The sequence below is a fragment of the Acyrthosiphon pisum genome, chromosome X, assembly GCF_005508785.2.
Source record: "Acyrthosiphon pisum isolate AL4f chromosome X, pea_aphid_22Mar2018_4r6ur, whole genome shotgun sequence".
Classification (NCBI taxonomy): domain Eukaryota; kingdom Metazoa; phylum Arthropoda; class Insecta; order Hemiptera; family Aphididae; genus Acyrthosiphon; species Acyrthosiphon pisum.
This window is the reverse complement of record NC_042493.1, coordinates 116,580,114-116,597,393: the sequence shown is the minus strand read 5'-3', so window position 1 is coordinate 116,597,393 and position 17,280 is coordinate 116,580,114. Positions and strand designations below refer to the sequence as shown.

Sequence of the window (17,280 nt, the reverse complement as noted above, 5' to 3'; positions counted from 1 at the left end):
AAAATGCAGAATGATGCAGCGTCTCGTGCGTGCCTCTTCAAAATTAGAGTAGGGGTACGCTAAAATTTCTGAAAAATTAGTTGGGGTACTCCGTCCCCCTGCGTCCCCCCCCAAGTCGAGCACTGGGTATTAATAAATAGTATTTGTGAAATCTGATAGAGACTCAATCAATCAATATTCGTCTCATGGCAATATTGTTCCTTTTATAATTAAATATATTGTATAGTTAATTTGTTAAAAGTGGAATTAAATAAAATGAATTAAATTTCATTTCATTACCTAATCCATAAATTCAAAACAAGCATATTCGTGTAGCCAGTAATCAAGACATAAAGTTTTTCCTAACTTTCTCATGGTAAGTATTCATGCTCTTTAATGCCAACTTTTTCGGGTTCATAATAATTAACAGCTTCTTCTGAGTCTGTAAGTTATTTTTGTAAAGATTTTTTAACATCTTGCACTTTTTGTCATTTCTATTATCCTACTATAAGTATCTGAAATTTAAAATTAATTTAAAAAACAAATAATCAAACAATTTAAACTCACCCTTTCATGAAATAATTTAAGTAAACTTTCTCTTTACCAATTTGTAATTTTCTACATCATTTTGACTTTTGTACTTGTTACTGCACATTAGTTTCCAAAATTTGGGATTCAATAATAGGTATCTAATAAAAATTACTTCTAAACATTATTATAGTTTTTAAATATTATTATACATAATATACAGATCTTATTGAAAATCTAACATAAGTTACTCACAGGTTCAAATGGAAGTACCATCTCATCAGTAACATTATATTTTTCACGGAATGCCAGTTTCTTTTTCAGATTATTTAAAGCTGCTTAATCATTAGGGCAATCGGCAGAATTGCTTATAACAACACCATAGGTAGGGTGTTTATAATATCATTGAAACTAAGTGGTTCAACTTCGTACATAAAATATCCTAAAACATGGGTAAGTGACACTATTATTGAAATATACCTAAAGGTTTATTGTATAAAATTACTTGTACTTATAGTTTCGTGATGATTTAATATTCTCCATCTTTAGCCCTTGATATTACATGGTTCTTTGTAGTTTATCCATTTCAAACGAAAATAATTTTGTCACTTAATTTAAAAGCCACATATTGTAAGTTAGAGTGTACCCAGCAATAAATTAGTCTGGCCATACATTGTGTCAGGGAAACGGCACCGTCACCGACAGTTAAAGAATCTGAACATTCTCGCAAATAGCAAAGCCGCCAAGCCATATCATAATCATTATCACAAATCATTATCACCTACTCGACGACATTATTCTACTACCGCGAATATTCGATCAGTCACTTGTTGGTAGGAATTGACTGTCGGTCTACTCGTTGGGTTAACCAATAAAATTGAGTAAAACGTAGTATTGAAATATAACAGTTAGGTATTATTATAAAATAATTCAGTCACTGTAAATATTAGATAATTGTACAGTTTGAGGGTTTGACGTGAGTACAAAAATAACGTGGTTTTATGAAATATTCGGGCGTTGCGAGTTACGGAGCGCGATACGAGGTTGACGACGTACGTCCGAAAACAATAACGAGTCCGTCGGTCGACAGTCGCGTCATGGAAGTATATTACGCGCAGTATATAATATTGATAGAGAGGACGGGCGCGCAGCTGGCGGCGGCTGACGCGCAGATACCGCGGTTACAATGGTTATTGCTGTGGGTCGCCACAACCTCTTTGACAACAACATTTCGGCCACTTTGTTGGCGTCATAATTTAATCGAGTCGTTTGTGGCCAGCAGCGTCATACTCTGTTGCACGATTGTCGAATTTTCAGTCACGCTCTCGAGTTGAATTTTTTTTAATTGTTTAACGTCATTATTAACGCTTTACTGTTTTAGCCCAATCCGATAGGCGATCACACGTCGATTACCATTAATATTCTTCAGTTAATCGTTACAGTCGAGTCGGGCGATCCGTCGTTTTATCGGTACCTATTTCTTTACACAAGTCTCGAGTTCGATTTATCGTCTACTAACGGGTAGAAAGCACTCCACTGTACGATTGGTGCAGACAGCCGGACAACGGGAATATGTACGAGTTACCGAGCCTGGTAAAGACGGCGTACTACGCTTGCAACCAGATCGAGCGCGCCAACTATGACTTGTTGAGAACACAGCACGTCGATTTGCGAAGTTGTTGTGAGTCGCTGTTCGAACTGTTGAAAGCCAACAGAGACACAGACGAGGTCGACGGCAGGGAGACAATGTACAGCCGAACGTCATGGCACATTGGGTTTGAAAAGGTTTGCGAGGCGGCAGCGTTCTACGGACATGTCGATTGCCTGAGGCTCGCTCGTGCGATCGGCGTCCCTTGGCATAACGGTTTCAGTCGTAACAATCATCATATCATGGATTTCAGGAGCTTAGGTTCGGCGTGCGAAATGGCTGCGATATCGGGCAATCTGGACTGTCTACGGTACGCACGGGAAAACGGCTGCCCGTGGGACGAAGAGACGTGTGCCAAAGCCGCGAGGAACGGGCACATGGACTGTCTACGGTATGCGCGGGACAACGGCTGCCCGTGGGACGAAATGACGTGTGCCGCTGCCGCGGAGAACGGGCACATGGACTGTCTGCGGTATGCACGGGAAAACGGCTGCCCGTGGGACGAATTTACGTGTGCCCATGCCGCGATAAACGGCCACATTGACTGTTTACGGTATGCACGTGACAACGGGTGTCCCTGGAGCGTAAATACGTGTAGCTGCGCCGCTATTAACGGTCACATGAATTGTCTCGTCTATGCACGGGACAACGGCTGCCCGTGGGACGAAGATACGTGTGCCGAAGCCGCGAAGAACGGCCACATCGACTGTTTACGGTATGCACGTGACAACGGCTGTGAATGGGACAAGGAGACGTGCCACAGTGCCGCGTTGAACGGCCACCTGGATTGTTTACGGTATGCACGTGACAACGGCTGTGAATGGGACAAGGAGACGTGCCAGAGGGCCGCGTTGAATGGCCACCTGGACTGTTTAAGGTTTGCACGGGAAAACGGCTGCCCGTGGGACAAACAGACGTGTGCCGATGCCGCGTTTAATGGTCACATAGACTGTCTCGTGTACGCACGGGAAAACGGCTGCCCGTGGGACAAGCAGACGTGCCAGAGTGCCGCGTTGAACGGCCACGTGGACTGTTTACGATATGCACATGAAAACGGGTGTCCATGGGACGAATTCACGTGCAACTCCGCCGCCAGTAACGGTCACATGAATTGTCTCGTCTATGCACGGGACAACGGCTGTGAATGGAACACTTGGACCTGCCTCGAAGCCGCGGAAAACGGTCACTTGAACTGTCTCGTCTATGCACGAGAGAATGGGTGTCCATGGGACAAGTGGACGTGTGTCTTCGCCTCGCGGAACGGTCATTTTGACTGTCTCACTTACGCACGGAACAATGGGTGCCCGTCGTAAATGGGCGATTGAAATGTGGACAGCGATGTATAGAAGGCTGGTGTTTTTTCGGACGAGGACAGTAAATGCGCTGCAGCATGACTAAATAGATAGGTATGATCACATTTTTACTGATACGAAGACCTAACCTAACCGTACTAAAATCCAATGACTAAAAAAAATCAAATTTTAGTCCTTATTAAATTAATATATCTTTTTTCCAGATGTCTGATCTACACACAAACATTCATACCAAGCTGAACCTGTGCAATCCGTTATCAGTAAAAAATTGCAACTTGAAAAAATTATGAATGTTCAACAGTTTTTGGATGTAACTTGCTGCGATGTTCAATAATTTGATTTGGTGCTAGCTTGTACCTGATCTGCCCAAATAACCAATGGAAACCAATAATAAATAAATAATAATTTCTACTGTAGACTGTAACCAATGGCAACTATTTAAAAAATAAATAAAAATAAAATTTCCAATTTCCATCGTGAATCTCGAGATTTTTTTTGCATATTTTATATTTTTTGTGTAAATTGTGTATAATATAGTGTGTTGATCTGAAGCATATTTCTGCTATGAGTCTTTTACTTCAGCCAACAGTTGGTTTATTGTTATAATAATGCTGGCTTATTAATATTGATATTGCTCTTCAGATAACATGTCTAAAGATCCTGAAATGCTACTGTGAAATGGATACTATCCCCAAATTTTGTATAATTTTGTTTAATTTCTATAATTATTATGACTTTTTTTTAAATAATTTTGTGTTTGTCATTATTTATTTTTGTATTTTTTTTTTTAACTTATTGCATTTTATTTTTATATTTTTTTTATTTAATATTATAATGTTTTTCATATTTATTTTTATATGCTTTTATTATTAGCAAATAAGCAATTTTTGTGTGTTTGAATACATATATATATATATATATATATTTAAGTATAAGAATTTAATATACTTTTATAGGTCCTTTTGTGCAAGTATTTTATATTTACTCTATTTCCAACAATACATTGTAACAATCAACTCGATTTGCCATCCAACAAAATATTCTAATTATTCACAACAAGTACAAGGGATCAGCCGAGCCTTATTTTCATAATTGACACCAGTTTAAATACAATACATTTTTCTTTGTTTGATCAAAAAGCATGAAAATATAATACACGGTCCTTAATATATTTTTACAATAGCAGTTGAAAAATATTTAAAATACATAGGTATGCATAATTTTTTTTATAAATATTTAAAGTTTTAATTTCAACAAAATTTATCAAAATTTAAATTTAAAATGCTGGTAAGTGAATGTCACTCTGCTGTATAGTAGGTTACAAGTGGGTCAATGTATAATGGATTGTATTAAACTTGAATTCAATGAAATAAGATAATTTGTATCCAGGATAAAAAAATAAATAAAAATCATTGTAAAACCATTAGATTCTAAAATTATTTAATAGTTAAAAATTCAAAATATTATATTATTATTATAATTTATATATTAATAACAACAATTTAAGTATAATATACAGTATCCAAGGTTGCCAAACCGTCTCTGCTCAGAACCGTTTTGTGTACACATGAATATATCAATGAATTTAAATTTACAGTCATCCAATTGTAGCCTACTGTACAGCAGAGCGACTTCCACTAATCCGCTTTCTTTTATTTATTTTTAAAAAAAAAATGGTTTCCCCCCCCCCCCCAATTTAAAATTCCTGGACACGTAACTGTATACAGGTAGTAAATTTTTAAATATTTTAAATACAATTTAAGACTTTTTGAGCGCCTATTTTCTTAACATTTGGGGGGGGGGGGCTGAAGCCCCCTCAGCCACCCTGGCTACGGCACTGAGTACATTAACTGCTGCAAGCATATCAATAATTTACAACACATTATTACATTAGTCATATATTTCTAAATTTAAAAATACATATAAACTATCAATACGACAAATATGAAAAGAATGATACTATAATTTATAATTATTTTAAATGGCTACCTAATTTTGGGAGGGGAGTAAATGAAATTAAATGATTTATTATTAGGTTGAAAATGATTTGGCATTCACTCGACTTATTGTCTGTGATTGAGTGACCGACATCACTATTCATTGCTATAATATGTAATAATAGGTAAGTAGTTAAACAGAGTATAGTGAAGGTGAATAAAAAAATAAAATAGAAAAAAACGTCCTCGCTTTACTCGAGACTTAAAACGATATAATATAGGTATGTCTAAGTTGTAATAAGATACCGAACATAATTGTCTTTTTGTATTTAGTGTACTACGTATGTAGTACAAAAAATTGTCTATATATAGATAGATATATATGTATCAATAAATAGCAATCTCATTTGAAATTAAGTAGTTATATAATTTACAAATGATAAAAAGTAGATATTTACTTTGACGTAAAGTGTTGTTTAAATTGTTATCCTTTGATGAAATGTTTTCGACAAACTGTCCTAGATCCAGGGGTTATAGTAGGGTCCCATACCCCTGCGTCATTCAGCTCCTACCTCTGACGGTGGTTAAATATCGACCCTTTAACAAATTAGGATTAACAGTTTCAGGGTTAAAAATTAAAAGTGGGATGAGACGAATGAGTATGCTCACGCACACAATCACTGTTTATACATTAGACATTAGACATTATATATCTATATAAAAGATTTAGTCCCCTAGAATTTTTTCCCACTGTAAGGCCTGTGACTAGATACCTGGAAAATATATCTGTTGGTTCAGAACAGTTTGAAAGGTGATAATTTTAAAATAATGGCAAGTAAGTAAATGAAGAATAATTTGAATATGTATTCCATATTCTTTTTATATTTTATACAAGAAGTATAATTATGAAACGTATCATCACAATGACTTCATGTATATTTTAATTTCATTATTATAATTATTTAGTTTTAATATAAAAAGTACGATTCTTTGGCTAAAATAATAGTTAAACAGAGTATAGTGAAAGTAAAAAGAAGGTAAAAAAATAAAATAGAGAAAAGCGTCCTTGCTTTACTCGAGACTTGAAACGATATAATATAGGTATACAATATGTTTAAGTTGTAATAAGACACCGAACATAATTGTCTTTTTGTATTTAGTGTACTACGTATATAGTACCAAAAATTGTCTATTTACTTAATATAATGTCAGAGATTCCCTGCATATATGCAATTTCTGCAGATTTATACCGTACATAAATCATTTTAAATTCTGAGTTGTGCCTAGGTTCTTACGACTTACCTACTAGTTTAAAGTATGTGTGGCCTCAGAAAAATACTCAAATCTTCAATATTGAGGATGGTTTATAGTTTATAGCTCAAGATAAAAAAAAATCCCTAATAGTATATTATAATATAAATAATAAAATATCCTTAAAAGTAGAGACTGACACACCGACACCGTTTCCGGTATTTCGTATCCAATTTTTTGGATATAGGTATCTACTTTTCTCTCGGAAAATTGGAAATTAGCACCAACATATATAATTTAATAATTCTAAATATAATATAATTTAAGTTGTTGATACTTGAATTAAAATGCGTATACTTTTGTAAATATTTCCAGATAAATAATGAAAATAATAATTATTGTAAATAAAAAGTATTTTTTTACTATAGGAATAAAATATTGTTGAAAAGTAAATCAGTATATTATTGGGAAAAGTATTCTGAATACTTTATTCGGGAAACTATACTAATTATGTGAACGTATGACAAAAAAAAAAATGTGTAATTTTGAATTTTAAACAGTAAAGAGTTAAGTAATATTTTTTATAATAAGTGATGTGTGTATTTTGACTTGTATTTTTAAAGAATGGCCATAGGTCTAATGGAGGATCCAAAAAATTTGTTCAGTTGTCTAAATCGGTTTAAAAAGTTCAAATTCAATATGAATAATAATTTAAATGCAATTTAAATGCAATTTAAATACAATTTATAACTAGGTACCTATTCAGTTCTTTCAGTTCTTTGCTGTGTTTTCGAGACATACATAAAAACTAAAAATGTTTTAATTTTACAATGATGTGTTTTATATTTTTTTTTATTTGTGTCTGTGTACCTACACGATAAGTAGTCGAAAAAATGCTTAGATTTTCAACTTCAGTATCTTGTTCGATAGGAAAGTGAATCTAGTTGGAGCATTGGGGAGGTCAACATTTAAAACTCACAAAAGTTTTCAAAAGCACCGGAAAAAAAAATACAGTTATAGATTATTATTGAAATTTCAATATTTATATTTTCAAATTTTCAAAAAAATATTAGGTACACCTATTTTAGATGAGTATGCATTATCTACAACATTGTGGTGTGCAAATCTTCAAAGTGAAGCGAGTGATTAACTAATACAGCTAGGTAATAATAAAATCTTTTTATTACTCGGGACGTTTTTAAATGATTAAAATAACAATGTACCTAATTATTCCTTTAAATATCGTAAATTATTTAAAAGTTTCTAAGACGCGTAATTATTTATATTAATTGAATTGTTTCATTTTATTGACTTTCAATATAAAAATTAAGAATTAAATTAGTTGTATTTTAATTTTAAAACATTAGGTACTTAACAATATCAGCTAACTAACTTATATAGTAAATTAGTAACATTCGAAAAAATACTTATTTTTGTTTTTTTTTTTAAATTCATAAATATACTTGTTTGTCTTAGATTTTAAATCTGTTCATCGAAAATTAGCATTAGTTTTATCTTTTGAAGTGTATTAAAACTAAGCTGATGTAAGTTAACGTCTTTATGCACTTGTGCATATATTTAAAAATTATAATACTAATGATGGTTATTCTACGGTTGAGAATTATTGTAAGTTCAATGAATAATACTAGGTACATACATCATTTTTAACATTTATTAAGAATATAATAAATTATATTATATTATACTGTCTTTATAATATACATAACAGATAATCGACAAATAATGTGCACACTTATAATACCTGTATACAATCTATAACAAATAAACAATAAGCCTATTTCTGAACAGAGAATACAAAACATAGTCGACAGACAAAATAAGTCATCCAGCAGTGACATTTTTTGGAAAGGATTGTTGTTAGATTACCGATATTTGCTCAATTTATAGAATATGTAAATGTATGCATTTTAATATTTATTTTTTTTTTTGTTGTATTTCTAGTTTAAGGTAACTGCAAGGTGTTCCAGACGCTGTGCAAGGAATTTTTGAATGGAACCTAATGTGTTTTTTGTAAGATAGGCAACTAAGAATATTTGGAAATAACGTTAATGCGGGATTGTAAAGTTTGATAAATAAATGCGCGTGTTTCCGACCTCCGTTATAACTAGAAATTTGATTATTACAAGAACATTTTTTACACGTTTATTTTGGATGTCTATACCTATCATAATAATAGTTGAATTGAAGAGAAGTATTTTTTCAGCTTCTCTGACGTGAATTCAACTGAACGATATTGTGGACAATGTAAATTTCCATTGTAAAAAGTATAATATTGAATCGTGTTTTGCATTTTCTTATGTCCCGATGTTCTGATCTATATTATATATTATGCTTATTTTTGTTACCTATTATAACACGGTTTTGTATACCGTTCGCATCTGACAGGTATATTATTAGGTACAGTAAACTTAGGTATAGTAAACTAAATAAGAATTCGCTGGTGGAAAAATTGATAGTGTTGGAGGCCAATTTAAATTCTGCAGTTGTTCATTTACATATTCAAAGTGTCGTAGAAATTCAGTTAATAAAGTTAATTCAACACTAGTGGACGTTTGGACGGTATATACCTACAGACCATATGATATTATAATAATATACAACTATATACATTATAAGTATCTAAATTCGGCGTTCCCCGTGGGACTCTTATCGTCATTTTTATTATTTTGATTTATAATAATATTATAGGTCAACGTTTTCGATCGTGTATCAATATTTAATATATTATAAAAGGTAAATATATATTGTGTTTGAACATTCTAAAAGTTATTTATTAGTGAATTATAGATTTTCAATATTGTGGTCTTAAAAATCATTCTAGATATACGTGTATCTATATAGATATATGACATAGTTCATGGGAAAATGAATATTATTTGCCCACAATCTACATTGATGTAGATCTAAATTCTAAGCTATTTAATAATATAGTCTCAAGGTTTGAGAAAAGCGTCATTTGTGATTATTTGTGGGACAGACTGCAGGCAGTGAATATAAAGGTAATATATATTTCATTGATATACTCACACCTATATCATACACTTCAATCATATATACAAGTACTAACATCATAATTTGAATTAAAATTAATGAAAATAAAATAAATGTAATGGATACAAATCTTATCCAATTCGTGAAATGTAAACCATTATTTTACACTTAGTGTAATTTTTTTTTTTAGATTTACACTACCTAAATCTATATTATGGGTAAATTTTCATGAAATTGTCGATATTATTTAAAGAAATCTTGTATTTTGTTTATTCTTTCTGACATTTTTGGCATAATAACATGTAAATATACTTAAAATTTAATCTGGACTCTGCTCTCCCGATACAAGCTATGCTTACAGGGAGTGTTGCATACTGTCTATTGTCTTGTTTTCCAAATGTATTGTATTCTTATTTGCGAAATAAAATATTATTATTATTATTATTATTATTATTATCCTGTAGGTATTGTATTAATATGCAAGGCTGGGCAAGTTAATGATTTTTTTTTAACTTAGTTAAGTTAATATGCACCAATAATAAAAAGTTATAAGTTAAAAGTTAATTTAACTATAGGTTAACTCAGTTAAGTTAAAAGTTAATACACACTTTTTGTTAACTTTTTATTAAGTTAAAAAAAAGTTAATTTGTTTATACAACGCTAACGTACTTAATTTTTTTCCAACTCAAAACTAAATTATAGATTATAGTGTTTATATTTTATACAGTGTTTCCATATTAGTTAAATTCGAATTATATACATTTTTTACTTTAAACAAGATACGGTAAATATTTTTTGACATGAAAATGAAATATACTGAAGTAGTGAAATATGATAAAATTAAAAACAATATAAATTAACTTAACTTACTTCTTGAAATGAAAAATTAACTCGTTAATTTCACGTTAGTTAAAAAAGAAATTTAGTAAGTTAACAGTTAAGTTAATGAAAAGCCAAAATTAACTAGTTAAGTTAAAAAGTTAATATAAAATTAACTTTAACTTTTTAACTCGTTAATGCCCAGCCTTGTTAATATGGTCGATAGATCCGTGGTATTATAATATTATATATACCTGCATCAACCAATACATTGACCAGCAACTATTTGACCACATTCTATCCATCAGTGTTATTACGAGTAACGACTTTATAATTTATATTGTGTAAGAGCCCCTGCACATTTCACGAGACCGTCTGGCGTTTGGACCGTCTGCAGGTCACCCTGGTCACCACTAATGATAATAATAATTGTTCATGTGATATATTCATGTGTATTATATGAATGTTGTTAACTCAACCATCACATCATATTATTATATATCATTACATTTACGCGCATCATTACCTACATATTGTTATTATGGTTCGTAAACTGCTACAAAGTTCACGCAATCGGCATAGGAATTTCATCACATGCACTCACACGGAAACCTCTGAAGAACAATTCGGTCTACTGCATAACCGCTAAAATTTTATCGTTATTAATTACGATTAGACTTATAAAATATGACTATAATATTATGTGGTGCATTATATAAAATCAAAGGCAGATGTCACGAGCTTAGCTTATCACAAAATGCAACTTATTCTCATCTAGATTTCTAAATTAATTTTTGTTTTAAACTGTATCCAGTTCTCCTCCTTATTAATGATTTGTATTTGTCTGTATTATTGTGATGTCGCATCGAGTGAATGATATTTGACCATTTAGGTTTAACGTTGAGCAAGTTTGATTCATTGATATTGATATATATAAGAATCAAATTTGATTTTGGAGACGAAGGAAACCAGTTTGTTTGTTAATTAATTTATTATTATTATTATTATTATTAATTATTTATTTATTTGCTTGCGCTTGCATTTTTCCATTTGAAATATATATTATATTCATTGAACAAATAATTTATTGTTACATTTTTTTCTACCTTATCTATTCTATAGTAAAAATAATAAAATTTAGCACTCCAGTGGTTAATAGATATCATAATTTCATAGTAAAACTATCATATTATTTGGATTAATGTTATATTAATTTGACCTATTTTTTTGAAACTATATTATTTCACTACATTGATAAATTAAAAAATACATATTATATGCTTTTATATTAATTATTAAACCGGTTTTATGCGTACCATAATAATATAGGTACGCATTCGTTTCATTTAAATTGATTGATACACACTTATACATAGATATTATACGTTTGTAATAAAAAATGAGTGAAATAATATTCAAATTCAGATTCGGATTTAAAATATGGTTAACGGCTAAAGAAGTTCAATGAAAGTAAAAGATAAATTTTCAGTTTAAACGTCAATGTAATACAAGTCATATTTCAAAATATAGGTTGAAGAGCCGTCTACAACACCGCACGAACACCGCTAAATCATTTCACCGGCATTTATTAATTCTCGATATCATAATATTTATAACCTATAATAGGTTGTAAGACATATTTACATGATTATATAGCTATATATTACACAGAAAAGGTGCCTATATTATATATGTAATTATGTAAAAATTATATTTTATATTATAATATGTATATATTTATTTTTCAAGTGATATCTATATTGTATAGAATTTATTTAATCGATTATAATATATTATAGTAGGTGAGTATATATATATTATGTATATTAAATTAGACCATCATCTCTAGTGAATATGATTTCATAATAATTGTTTTATCAACTTTTATAGAAGTATACCAACATATTATTATATACATTTTAAATATTTGTTCAGATTATTAAAATTGTTTACTCGTAGCTACCTACTATAAAATAAAAATGAAAATTACTCAAACTATATTCTCTCAGTTATACCGTAGGTACCTATAAACCCATATTAAAACCTACAAGATCCCAGTGACCAATACTTGATGCAGTCCTGTTCGTCAATCTTTGATAATATGAGTACAATATATAGGCCGCATTGAATACAAATTGTTTTATAATTGACGACTGAAAGAAATAATATCAGTTATATCATCACAGTATGATTAATTATTATAGGTACATACGACATGTGACATAATGTAAATTTAATAGTATTACTCTACCTATAGATTTAAATTAAAATACCTTTTTTAGTTTAAAATGATTTAATAATTTCAACAAGTTGTTATTACTTTAAGTATAATAAAAACTATATAAATATATTATAATGAACGTAGCTGAGATATAAAATATTATGTATTTACATACCTACTAGCTATGTCTTATACACGTATAGTTAGTGTATACCTAATTGAACTTTTTATGAAATGGATATTTATCTCATAGACTTCGATCATTGTCACATGTTTTTTTTTCATGTAAGTAATGGATACAAATCTTATCCAATTCGTGAAATGTAAACCATTATTTTACACTTAATGTAATTTTTTTTTTAAATTTACACTACCTAAATCTATATTATGGGTAACTTTTCATGAAATTGTCATCGGAAAATATCATTGTGTACCTAACTTTTAAATAATTATATTTGAGTTGATTTAATTATATAAAGAGTAGGTACAGGATATAGAACCTCAGTATCCTCACTAATTGCGGCTCTATGTTGACAGAATTCATAAAAGTCCGAATGAAACAAAATAACCTTCGAAATGAGCCATACATTTATACACTGTGTGACTGTTCAGCAAAAAAACAATGTGTACCTATTGTAGATTTAAGAAATAAAATTGTTATTTTGTAGTAGACAAGGCCTAAATCGCCTCTACAAAATACAAAATAACTAGTCAGAGTACTCCGATTAGTGATTACCTACATTTCTGATCATAATATACTAATAATATAATAGAACCTACAGCAATAATATGCATATTATAAATATTAATAATCATCAACTACATTGAATGTTTACCTATGTGTGAAATTGTTTTGTACAATATAACGTTTACATTGTGCCTATATTATTTTATTTAAAATTACAAAATTTTGAATTTTCCGATAACAATATTTGACAAAAACTTAAGCAAGTAGGTAAGCGTAAATCCATGTAGTGTAAATTATAATTAAAATACACTTAGTGTAAAATATTAGTGTCCATTTCACGAAACAGATAAATTTTTTGTCCATTTCATGAATGTAAAAACGATTTAGACTATATGATCAAAGTACCTATATTGGATATGGATATCCATTTCGTGAAAATTTTGACTGTCAAGTGACAATTGTCAATGAGTATTTCGTTGTAATGGATGGCTTAGATTTGAATTAAACGATAAATTATTTTATTTTTTTTTTAAATATTAAAAGATTTAATTATAATATTTAAACTAAGCTCTGCTTGAAATTTTTTTTTTTTTTAAACAATAATAACTCATTATTGCTTTTAAATTATGACCTAATGACCCACACAACTTTCTGTGGTAATACTTTTCTTTTTCAAGTTATGTTGAGATTTTGATTGTATATATAGCTATATATTACACAGAAAAGGTGCCTATATTATATATGTATAATACGCTTCCAAAGTCAGGGGTTGGCATGTAAACTGTTTTGATTTTTAATTTTTAGAATTAATGTATTATCTGATATCACACCCAAGCGGTATAACAATTTTAATTCAGAAAAATGTCAGTGACAATAGCCCCACAAAATATCATTTTCATTTTCGTATAATGAGATTGACAGGGGTGGATGGCCTATCCAAGGATAGGATCCAAATCAAAGGATTTTCCCTGTGGGCCCCCATCTATGTTTATGTTGGGGTCTACACTTTGTTTTTTCGCAGAATAAAATATTCACCAAATAGGAATAGTTTAAATTTATATAAATTATTATTACTTACTGTTATTTTAAACAATATAATAATAGCAAAACAAGTTAAGAATTAAAATTTTTATATTAAATAAATAATAATTATAATAATAAATCTGTATTATACTTACTTTTATTATACCATTATTATTATTATTATTATTATTATTCATTTTATTTCGTCATAATATGCCGTTTCTCCAGCCCCTCACCAAACTAAAAATACATTTTCGCACAAAACATTTTATTTATAGGTAAAGGTGTTAGATTGAATATCTATGCGAGCGAAGTGAACAAATTTTTTTTCAGTTTGGGGGCCCCTTCAAATATTTCCCTGTAACATAAATACTACCTATCCACCCCTGGAGATTGATCTCCTAAACCAGAGAGAGGATTTTGTTGTTTGGGATCATGTTAGATTCACATTGGTTAGGAGAAGTGCAGTGAAGATTTTCAGAACTTTATCTTCAATCGTTAATTCATTACAGAACATTAAAAAAAATTAAAACAAATTTTATTGGGCATTTTCTTATGTTTTTCAGCTTTACATCTTTGTAGTGAATCAACGATTGAAGATATAGTTCTGAAAATCTATTCGTTTTTTCTTAATTTTTATTTTGTTTTTCACGACACTTTTTAAAAGGGCGCTTTTGTCAAAGATAATTTAAGCATTTTTCATGTCACAAAAGGTGATAACAGACACAAAAAAAAATAATAAAAAACACATCATTGCTAAATCCATACATTCATTGCTTCAAAAATCTAAAATGTAATATAAAAGTTTCATTTACAATTTATTTATTGTATGATTCGAATTTTGTGCTTGGATGGTAATAAAATATGATTTAGTAATCTATGTTCTTTTTTCGTATATATTTCCTTTGGATATTTTTCTTTAATCACTTGACCACATTTAAAATTGATTAGTTGTTATCACTTATATGTGCATTTGACATCGAAATGTTTATTTTATTTAATGTTAAATATTTATATGATCCTAGGCTTTTTTTATCTAGGTACCTGTTTACATTTTACAACATGTAATTTATAATTAGGTAACTAATACTTAGGTATATTCTTTAAAATAATTTTGGATTGTGAATTATTTTTTTAACAGTACTTAAAAGAATCTGAGTTATATCTGTAATTTTAAAACAACAGAAATTATGATAAAACATGCGACGTAAAATATTCTAATATCATTACCTTAAATGTTTTTTTTAAAATATACCTACTTTGACAAATTATAGTTATTAAGTTGTACATTTTTTATTATTCCATACGTGTTATTAATCCGCAAATGTTTGTATAAATAGTTTTTTAAGTTCAAACATTCATGGGTGAATTTGTATAATTATTTATTGCAATGACAGTAATATTATTAATTTGTATAGGTGGTAATCTGTGATTAAGATAGGAAGTACGTATATACCTATAAAATGTAATAGTTTCTTGCACATAAATAGGCATTTAATTAATAGTTTAGACACAGTTTTACCTTATATAAATAAAATAATACTATGGGTAGGTAGCTGAATGTTAAAGGTTTTTGTATTTATATAATACACGGGTTTTAATTATTTAGTATAATAATTACGATATGTTTTAAAATCAATATTTTATTAAAATATAATTTAATATAATACTAAACATCTATTTTTGTTTATGTAAATTAATGTATTATTGTCCCTGGTCTAAATATAGGTATATTATTTTTCAACCCAACGTAATATGTAAATACCTACGTTAATAATTAAACCCAAATGTTATTGTGGTCTACATGTATTATGATTTTATTTTCACGTACCTAAGATTTATGTTGTGAGTTTGTGAAATAAATAAATAGTACACTTAACTATACCTATAATGATTAATTAGTATTTAATTATTATGCCTATATAAACATAGTTATTAGTTATGGTAATGTTTGCTATATTTTATAGTTAACGCAGTTTTTAATGTTTGAAATTTGAATAAGGTATATTTTTCAAAGGCCGTTATAACAATATATTAATAGTCTTGTATTAAATTTTCAAGCTTTTTTACCCAACAAACATTCAAAATTGAAAAAAAACTAAAAAAATTGGAGACTGAAAATGTCCGTTTTTTTTTTGTCTGACTTCCTCGCACTGCACGCACATAATAATATATGTTATAATGTTGTACCCGGTACAAAGGCGAAGCTCATACCATTGCGGAGACCCTCATAAAACCATGTGTTATTGATATAGTAACTTGTATGCTTGATGACAAATCTGCCAAACATTTATCCATAATTCCTTTGTCAAATAATACTGTTGCACGGCGAATTAAAGATTTGGCTTGCAACGTATCAGAAACACTTGTCTCTCGTATTAAATACACAAAATTCGCACTACAAATGGACGAATCAACCGATATTGCTGGTCTTGCTGTACTATTGGTGTTCGTTCGTTACGTAAACATGAACTCTTTTGAAGAAGATATTTATTTTGTAAGCCACTTCTATCTAATACGACAGGGGTTCAAATTTTCGGTTTATTGGATGATTTCTTAACAGAAAATCAGATTCCATGGACAAACTGTATCGATGTGTGTACTGATGGTGCTAGGGCCATGACAGGTGCAACAGCTGGAGCAATCGCTAAAATAAAGGAGAAATCAAATGAAACTACTAGTAGTCATTGCATACTTCATAGACATGCTCTAGCAATGAAAAATATTCCTCTTTGTCTAAAAAACGTATTGGATGAAGCCATAAAAATAGTCAACTTCATCAAGTCACGTCCTCTGAAATCTAGACTTTTTAAAATCTTGTGTGACGACTTGGGAAGTATTCATAAATACGTTACTTTTCC

General features: G+C 29.8%; 2 protein-coding genes and 1 long non-coding RNA gene across 3 annotated transcripts in view; 2 read left to right on the top strand and 1 right to left on the bottom strand.

Moving 5' to 3' along the window:
• Positions 1 to 122: 122 nt before the first annotated feature.
• On the bottom strand, positions 123 to 1,530 carry LOC107883211. Its single transcript, XR_003838699.1, has 4 exons — positions 1,013 to 1,530; positions 584 to 949; positions 280 to 494; positions 123 to 200 (listed from the first exon to the last, which is right to left on the bottom strand). It is a non-coding gene; the product is annotated as an uncharacterized LOC107883211 (long non-coding RNA).
• A 549-nt stretch (positions 1,531 to 2,079) lies between these two features.
• On the top strand, positions 2,080 to 3,468 carry LOC100572706. The gene has a single exon (XM_003243151.1). It carries the CDS (start codon positions 2,080 to 2,082, stop codon positions 3,466 to 3,468), a length of 1,389 nt encoding a protein of 462 aa, XP_003243199.1.
• A 2,765-nt stretch (positions 3,469 to 6,233) lies between these two features.
• LOC103308801 (zinc finger BED domain-containing protein 5-like) overlaps positions 6,234 to 17,280 on the top strand; it is a 20,421-nt gene continuing 9,374 nt past the window's right edge. Inside the window, exons 1-3 of the mRNA XM_008182854.1 lie at positions 6,234 to 6,240; positions 16,621 to 16,916; positions 16,991 to 17,164. Coding sequence (XP_008181076.1) covers positions 6,234 to 6,240; positions 16,621 to 16,916; positions 16,991 to 17,164 — 477 coding nt within the window. The remainder of the gene's footprint in view (positions 6,241 to 16,620; positions 16,917 to 16,990; positions 17,165 to 17,280) is intronic.